The sequence below is a fragment of the Trifolium pratense genome, linkage group LG5 (assembly GCF_020283565.1).
Source record: "Trifolium pratense cultivar HEN17-A07 linkage group LG5, ARS_RC_1.1, whole genome shotgun sequence".
Taxonomy (NCBI): domain Eukaryota; kingdom Viridiplantae; phylum Streptophyta; class Magnoliopsida; order Fabales; family Fabaceae; genus Trifolium; species Trifolium pratense.
Genome location: NC_060063.1, coordinates 7113042 through 7122002, shown reverse-complemented (window position 1 = coordinate 7122002; position 8961 = coordinate 7113042). Strand labels below are relative to the sequence as shown.

At 30.4% G+C, this 8961-nt stretch overlaps 1 protein-coding gene across 1 annotated transcript; it reads left to right on the top strand.

Moving 5' to 3' along the window:
* Positions 1 to 5416: 5416 nt before the first annotated feature.
* Positions 5417 to 6663, top strand: LOC123884737. The gene is made up of 2 exons (XM_045933911.1): positions 5417 to 5894; positions 6356 to 6663. The coding sequence occupies exons 1-2, from the start codon at positions 5733 to 5735 to the stop codon at positions 6458 to 6460; spliced, it is 267 nt and encodes an 88-aa protein (XP_045789867.1). The 5' UTR covers positions 5417 to 5732; the 3' UTR covers positions 6461 to 6663.
* Positions 6664 to 8961: the final 2298 nt, after the last annotated feature.

Genomic DNA, 8961 nt, shown 5'->3' with positions numbered 1-8961 from the left:
GTTAGATTACTGCAACACTGAAATTCAGCTAGCAGATATTCTAACAAAACCAATGAAGAAATAAAGATTTGATGATTTGAAGAAACTCATTGGAATGGACTCCTTGGAAAACATGCATTAGGAGGTGTGATGAAAGTAATACATGTTTTAAGGTGTTTTAGCATGCTTAAAGTAGAAGTTAAGTGACTGAGTTGGAATTTTGAAGTTGCAGCATTACTAGCTCAGTGAGAAGATGCTGGCTGAGAGAGCTTAGCAGTTTTTGTTTTTCAGTTCTGATAGTTAAAGTCAGTTACAGGGTAGTTAGTTTGTTTTAGTCCTAGGTAGTTAATGCAATTATGATTAGAATTTGTATATAACTATCTTTGCCCCTTTGTGGATGAATGCAATTTCTACCTTTTCCCTTATTCTCTTCTTCACTCCAAAATTCATCTCTCTCAAAATTGTTCCAACAAATAATAATAACAAAGCTTTATAGGCATGTAACATAGCGCCAAATTTGGTTCGGAAATTAAATTTGTCGTAATGCCATCAACCACTAGCTTGCGATCTAGTTCTATGGCAATAATAGAAAAACCCAAGTCACGTAACCAAGATATTGCCGCTTTCAAGCTCCGCGCCTCAGCTTCGTGTGGTAGAGGATTCCCATAAGTCCACATCGTTTGAGCACGAATGAAATTTCCTCTATGATCTCGTATGCACATACTTGCTTCAAAACAGTTTTACTCCTTAAATATTGCTTCATCAACGTTACACTTGTATGTTCCTTGCTTCGGTGGTATCCACCTTTCGTGTCCAAAATTCGCTCTAGTTTGCTGCTGTTCGAGCATTACAGACTGTTTGCAAATTGTGTATAACATCTCTTGCCAATTGGAAAGATAACGCTAGATGTGCATCAATGTTCTCCCATTTTTTTTTATTCCGTCTCTTCCATATACTCCAAAGGGCAACTACAAACAATATAACTTCATCTTGTGATAGCAACTCTAATAAATGGAAAAAGAAAGAAACAAACCCGTTCGTTGATTTAAATATTCCTTCAATTTGAGGCCAAAGTCCAATTATTTAGATATGTAAAAAAAAAAAAAAAAAAAACTTAACCGCACATTTCGTCCCTTACATTTATTTTAGGTTTTAATTTGATCCATTACGTTTAAAAAATATCAATTTTGTCTCTTACGTTTATTTTAGGTTTCAAGTTAGTCATTTCCGTCAATTTTGTCACATGTGGCAGCCAATTTGCATATGTGGACTGACATGTGGCACTTGTACACACTGACACGTGTACTGTTCAAACGGTGTTAGTGGCAAAATTAACCGAAATGACTAACTTGAAATCTATAATAAACGCAAGAGACCAAATTGATATTTTTTAAACGATCAAATTGAAACCTAAAGTAAACGTAAGGGGCCAAATGTGTAGTTAAGAAAAAAAAATTATTTACACCATTTGTGTATTTTTTTTTCTTATTTTTTTTTTACCATTATATAGATACAAATGTTTTATCACCGTTAACGATTAGTAATATTTATCGATAAAGGATACAAGATGAATTATTTTCTCTCAATATAATTTTATCTATACACAGGAGCAAATTTTTTTTTCACCGCTAGTATCCAGTCCACTGACCGTCTATTTAATTCGAGGGTCAGTTCTTACATTAAGTGATTTCAGTTTTCTTCCAATCGTTATTACAGACAGTGTTTTAAAAACCAGACCGGACGGTCCGACCGGTTCGACCGTGAACCGGAGGGGTATCCGAGTTGGTTCGCTGATGAACCAGACATGCAATCGAACCGGTCAAAAACCGGTCAAAACCAAAAAACCAGCAGCGGTTTTGAAAAAACCAGCCGGTCTAAATGCATGATTTAAATTAAAAAAAAATCAGAAATAAAATACTGGAAACGAAAACAGTAGAAGCAGGAACTGTAACATAGATTTAGAAGAGATTAAATAGAAACATTTGGTTCCTTACGTTTATTTTAGGTTTCAATTTGGTCCCTTACGTTTAAAAAGTGTCAATTTGGTCCCTTACGTTTATTTTAGGTTTCAAGTTAGTCCTTTCCATCAATTTTGTCACATGTGGCAGTCAATTTGCATACGTGGACTGACACGTGACACTTGGACACGCTGACACGTGTACTGTTCAAACGGTGTTAGTGACAAAACTAACAGAAAGGACTAACTTGAAACCTAAAATAAACGTAAGGGATCAAATTGATACTTTTTAAACGTAAGGGATCAAATTGAAACCTAAAATAAACGTAAGGGACCAAATGTGTAGTTAAGTCATATTATAATGATGTATGTTTGTGGGAATAGAAGAAGTAGCAACAAAGAAGGGAGAAGTGAGAAAATTTTGAAGTAGATGAAGAAGAAGAGGTGCGGCTGACAACAAAATAATAGGGTTGTTTGTTTCAATTGGTGATCTTATTTTAAGATATGGGCATTGACCTTGGGTTGTTACTTTTTTAAGCCCATATATTAGTTTTCAAGCAAAGCCCGTATACATATATATTAAGAGATGAGAACTCTATTATTATTATTATTATTATTATTATTATTATTATTATTATTATTATTATTATTATTATTATTATTATTATTATTATTGAAACTAGTGGTCAAACGGCCACGTTCCATTGAACCATATTTAGAGAAGATGTTAACAAAAATTGAAGGAATGATAAATGTAAACACAAATTAATGACATCTATACAAAAATAATTTTTTTTATTTAAAAAAAGGCAAGAAAGAATATGATTTAATCAATTAGTCGATGTTCACAATAATGTAATATGCCTTAAGAAATCGAGTGGTTTCTTGACAAAAATAAAAAATAAGTACAAAAATTAAGTGGTTCATACTTTATTGCTTGCAAAATATTAGAATTTTAAACTTTTCTTTGACAAATTTAATTGAATTTGTTTTGATGAAAAATAAATAAGAGAAACACATACTTGGTGTTTACTATGAATGAGAGCAGATCCTCTCATGTCCAAATTGGACTGCAGGGAGTGCAGTTTAATCCTCCACCATCCATTTTTTTTATTTGAATGAACAGTAAACAACAAAAAAGAAATGGAAGGCTGAGATCCAATATGAGGGAATTTGGACATGAGAGGATCTCCTCTCTACTATGAATATACAATTTCCTTTTCAATTAAGGGGGATCTTTCAATGAGTTATATTGTAGTAAAGGGTGTGTACATCCCTTTCGGTACGTGTGTAGTAACCTTTTGTATCATCAATTTTTGTTATCAAAGATCTTGTGCAAAGTAACACATTCATCCACACTTGATGGTAAAGGTAAATGTTAAAACTCAATAGCAAATTGGGTTGGGATTCTCCGGTAGCAAGCAAAGACTGCTCTAATTTTCCATTAATTTCACACTCTCATCATCTTATTTCTTTCTTTTTCTGACTTTTCTCTCAAAATAAATTTTTGGTAAAAGAAACATTTTGAATAAAGTTTTGGGAAAGATAGAGATGAATAGATGATATAGTGCGTGTCCATGTATTCTATGAATAAACTTTTGGTAAAAAAAAAAACAATTTGAATAAATTTTTACCTATAAATATTCTTCAAAGCATTTGAACAAAAATTGCAAAGAAATAAAAAATGCAAAAACAATGAAATTGAAGTGAATATGCATAGAAGAATAACATAGAAAAAATGCAAAATCAATGAAACATATCAATCAAAAAAGTAACAAAGCAATTTCTTTTGATACGGTTACATGCTATTTTATTCAGTCAATTTCTTTTGGCAAATTAGCAATGCATGAGAGTTAGTTTGGAGGAGGATAACCATATCCATGTTTATTAAGTTTTCTTCTAGAAATTCTGTCAAAAAAAAGAAAGAAGAAGAAGTTAACAAAACAAAGTCACATAAGTGCACCATGAACAAATTCACATAAATAGTTAAAAGAAAGGCAAAGTCTAATGTGCATAAGTCTATCAAATTGTGCACCATGCACAAGTCATCGAAAACACTATAATGAATACGAATTTTACAAAATCCACCGTTGGATTGAAAGTTTATATCGTATAGATCATCCATAATTTTTTTAAAAAAAAATTGAAAATCATTTGATATGTTATTGAGACCCATTAAGATTAACGGTATTCAATAAAAATCCATAAACCGTTAATTTTGATGAGTCTCAATAACATATCAAATGATTTTCAAAAAAATTTTAAAAAATTTATGGATGATCTAAACGTTATAAATTTTCCATCCAACGGTGAATTTTGTAAAATTCGTATTCGTTATAAAAATATCGAAGACTTGTGCACCATACACCACTTGATTAAGTGATGCATGTTAGACAAAGCCTAAAAGAAATAACAAATTTAACATAGTTCTTTACTTCGATCTTTATCTTTGATTTGAAACATGTCCATAGAATATGCCTACATAACAATTAAAGGAAATGTTAAACGCATACACAATGACATGACATCCAAACAAAAGGAAAAAGAAAAACTTTGAAATAAAAATGATTGCTTGCAAGTAAGTGAAATTTTATGGTTTCCTTTGACAAAGAAGTTAATTAAATTTTTTTCGATGAAAAGAAAGGAAAATAAAAGAGCACGTACCAAGTGCCTATACATTGCAATGCATGTACCCTCGTTGTGAAGCAAAATAGATTTTAGAGAAACGTGGAAAAGATATGAAGAGAAACATAATTGATAATGTATCAGTTATTTTGAAGTTTGTGTTGAAGATATACAATGAAAGGGTTAAAGATATGAAAAAAAACTACCAATGAAATAGTAAGTTGAAAGGAAGTTAAATTTTAAATAAAATACAAAAAAACTGAAAAGGGTATATTTGGAATAAAAAAAGGCTACATCAAAAAAAATGTTTTCCCTTTATTATTGTTAAAGATAAAAGGAAAAAACATTAAGAGAGATTTTTTTTTTGGTACATTTAAGAGGAGTACTTTATTAACAAATATAAGGAAAACTATATAGTTTTATTATAGATACCGGTTCATTCCATCGATTTAATCCGGTTTATCATACAATTCGACCAGTGATCTGGTGGTTCAACCAATGAACCAGTACCTTCACCGGTTCGATATCCGGTCCGATTTTTAAAACACTGATTACAGAGGATCGAGGATCAATTTGACACTTACTTATTTTTTTTTTCGTATAAGAGAGGAAAAAAACCCAGTTCTGACACTTACTTAAACCACCCATTAATTGTCTGTTATTCAATTTTATCATTATAAACCTAAAAGAAAATAAATTGTAGAATTTTTTTTTTTTTGGTAGAAGAATATTTTTAATTATAGTCACTAATAATAACAACCTTTATCGTGAAAACAAGCCACAAATGCTGACTCAATATGCAATTAATCTTCAATTAATTGCCCCGTGAAAACAACCTTTTGACATTGTAAACAAAAATCTTCAAATCTCATCATCAAAACCAATTAATCTAATATGTCATAACCACGGTTGTTGAGAATTTTGGCTTTTTTTTCCAAACAAGGAACAAGAACAACTCAACGCGCGTTTACTCATTCTGGTTTCTGTTTTTTTTCTTTCTTATACACCTTTCTTCTCTTTGTAAAAAAAAATCAAAAATCAAAAACCAATCCAACCCAACATTCTCGTACACTTTTTAATTCGTGGGTTGTCATTATTTTTTCTTGTTTCATCTTCAATCGCATAAAAACCATACCTTTGACTTCAGTTTTTGTTGTTGTTTTTGAGAAAGATGTGTCCTTTAAGGTTTATCTTGGTGTTTTTCTCTGCTCTTCTGGCTGGTTACTTTGCATGGAGAACGGTTAGTTCTTCACCAAAGATTGATTTGGATTCTGATGATTCAATTAAGGAAGAAAAATCATCTTTCAAGAAGGCAGATTTTGATTTCAAAAAGGTATACCCTTCAATTTTTTTTTTCTTTCTAGATGGCCCATAATTTTTTACAATTTCCTTTTTTAAGCAATGTTTAAATTTGTGATTGATACAAAAGAATTCAAATCCTGGATTTTTTTTTTAATCTTTTTCATTTTTAGATTAATGTGTTTTTTGTTTTTAGATTATGTTTTAATGTTAAATTTTGGGATTTGCTTGTTCTTTGTGTTTTGTGTTTTAATGATCAAGGGTTTCCATTCATTAATAAATATAAAGACAAACAGACAATAAGCCGCGCTATTTAAATGATGTTTTTATGTTAAATGTTGGAGGGTTTCTTTTTGATTTTGTGTTTTTATATGATGTTATGTTTTTATCTTTCTTTTTCTTGATTGGGTTTTTTATTTTCAATTTAGGTTTCTTTTTTGTGTGTTTGGTTGTGTTTTTGTTTTGAACTAACCATAATGTTGATTGGTTTTTCAGATGATTCAAAATGGATTTTGGGTTTTTGTTGACATGGCTAGTGGAAGATATCTATGGAGAAATTTGAGGCAAACAAACAAAGATGTAGAATTGAAGAGCTCTTAAAAATAATTAGGAACTCTGTGATTGTGTTATACAATTATGCAATGTAATTTCTTGTATTACCACTTTTATATTCTTCCTTGATTGTGGGTTCAAGAATAATGTTTGGTAGATAAATGAGTGAAAGAACTTGTTGTATAATTCTAATCATTCTGCATTTATGACCTAGTGACAATTTTTAAAATAAATTGTAGTACCCTTTTTTTTATCCCATTCTATTAATGTGATAAACCTCAACAAGTTAAGGGCGGCCGAAATCTTTATCGATTCCATGATCAAGTCATACAAGTTGAGGGGGAGCATGCTCCGATGAACAAATGGACTAACACTTGAGGAAGATATTTGTGAGATATGTCAAGTGTACGTGAGTAAGAGACATTTGCTGATAAATTTGTGCTTATTTGGATAGATCATCATAAATGATTAAAGTGTCATGTTTACGATTAAAGTGTAATGTTTACGGTAGACAAAATATTCAGCCAGAGCCATAACCTTCCTTAATAATGTAGAGGATGTCCTTAACAGAGCCATAACCTTCCTTATTAATGTTGGAAAAAAATTTCCTCTGTCTCTAAGATTGCTTGTTCAAAACTCATATTCTTTTATGCATACTCTTTTATTTAAGTCGTAGGCTTAATTTCTTGATTTTAAGTTGAAACTTAAATAATAGGGAAAAATAAATTGTCAATTACATTGAAAATTCATTAAAATTAGTCAATAGAATTATTTAAAAAACCTATTTAATAAACAAAACGCAATTATTTGTAAGATATATATAAGAAATTCTTAAGATATCAAGTTGGATGATTTAATATTAGTGGCAAATTTAGAAATTTTGTAAATTACATTGGAATTTGAAAAAGATGACATCTATGTGTGTGTTTGGTTTAGCGGCGGCTAAAATTGAGTTTGGTAGAATTGAGTTTGATAGAATTGATTTTAATTAAAAGTGAGTTGGTCAGAATTGATTTATGTTTGGATACATTATCTAAAAGTGATTCTCAACTTTTAATGTTGTTTGGTAATTTGAAATTAAAATTGTCTTTAAACTTGGAAATTACCAAAAAGGTATAATATACAATATCAAGATAAATATAAAGACTATCAATTTAAAATGTGACAACCACTTTGAGTTTATCTAATTAATATAAAGACTATCAATTTTAAACTTGATTAAATGTGACAACCACTTTGAGTTTATCTAATTAATTAAAATCAATTTAAAAAAGAAACAAGAATTCTCTGTAACCATTAATCAAAAATATAAAAAGAATTCTCCAGATCTCCCCATATAAAGATGAAGAAGACTATTGTATCTCTAAATTAATCCGATGTAAAGACGAAGAAAATTGTTCTTGATCTCAAAAGTGATTTTTTTTTTTCTTCGGTTTATGTCGTTTGGATAATTTGAATCAAAATTGATTTTAAATATATAATTACTAAAATGACCTTAAATTTGCATCGGCACTCTACAATCATTTTAAAAAGTAGAACAATTAATGAGGGTAATTTTGGAAGAATAACATTAAATAAACTTGGTTTTTGTAACTTTTACTTATATTTAAGGCCAAAATTTTTTGTTGACTTTTGCTTATAAATAAAGTCGGACGGAGTACATAATGGGTTGAATATACGTGACTTTATTAAATAAAATATTGTCAAATATACTAATTATTTGATAAAAAAATAAACCGACTCAATAAAATGGCCTTCAGATGTATCTCTTTTTTAATCTAAAAAAATGAAATTGCCCAATTCTTGTTCTCTTCCCTAACCTCTGGATAAGTGCAAAACGCAGCAAGGAAGAAAAGGGTAAAGTAGGAAACTATCATGTGACGTCCCTAAACGTGATTTCAGCCTACGCAAAAGCTACAAGGAGCAGCTTCAACTGGAATCGATTTTAAACGGAAGAATCACGTTTTTAACTAACTGCCAAACATCTTAAAATATTAGAAAATCACGTTTAAAAAGGATAGACGCACGTTAATGGGTTCTCAACGCAGAACCAAACAGAGGCTATATAGGTTACAAAATTTAAAGCGAACAATAATTCCTGAGAAAAAATTGTTTCTGGTACAAACATCATTCCATTGGTATCCTAATTTTGTTTTCTTCCTTGTATAATTCTTCTTGTTATTGGAACCCTATGGCAGGTCACAAGTGGTAATTGGAACCCTCAATGCAAAATCACAATTACTGCTGTTGTTATTTATATATTGAACTCCATTTGGCTTAGTAGAAACAATTTGAGATTCAAAAATATCAAGCCAAATTTCAATTCAATTACCTCTTTGATAATTGCCAATGTTTCATTAGTTGGTAATTGCACTAGATTGACTGCTGGTTCTTCTATTACTGATTTTGAAATTTTGAAGTTCTTTAAGATTGAAATTCATCAATCTAGACCTGCTAAAATTGTTGAAGTTTTGTGGTCTCCTCCACTGAATGGATGGTACAAATGCAATACTGATGAAACTTCAATGGGAAATCCGGGCCAGCCGCTT

Excerpts from the sequence above, each read along its gene's own strand:
- LOC123884737 (XM_045933911.1), top strand. The coding sequence starts at position 5,733 with ATGTGTCCTTTAAGGTTTATCTTGGTGTTTTTCTCTGCTCTTCTGGCT. Across the intron at positions 5,895-6,355 it reads CAGATTTTGATTTCAAAAAG|ATGATTCAAAATGGATTTTG; the intron begins GTATACCCTTCA and ends TTGGTTTTTCAG.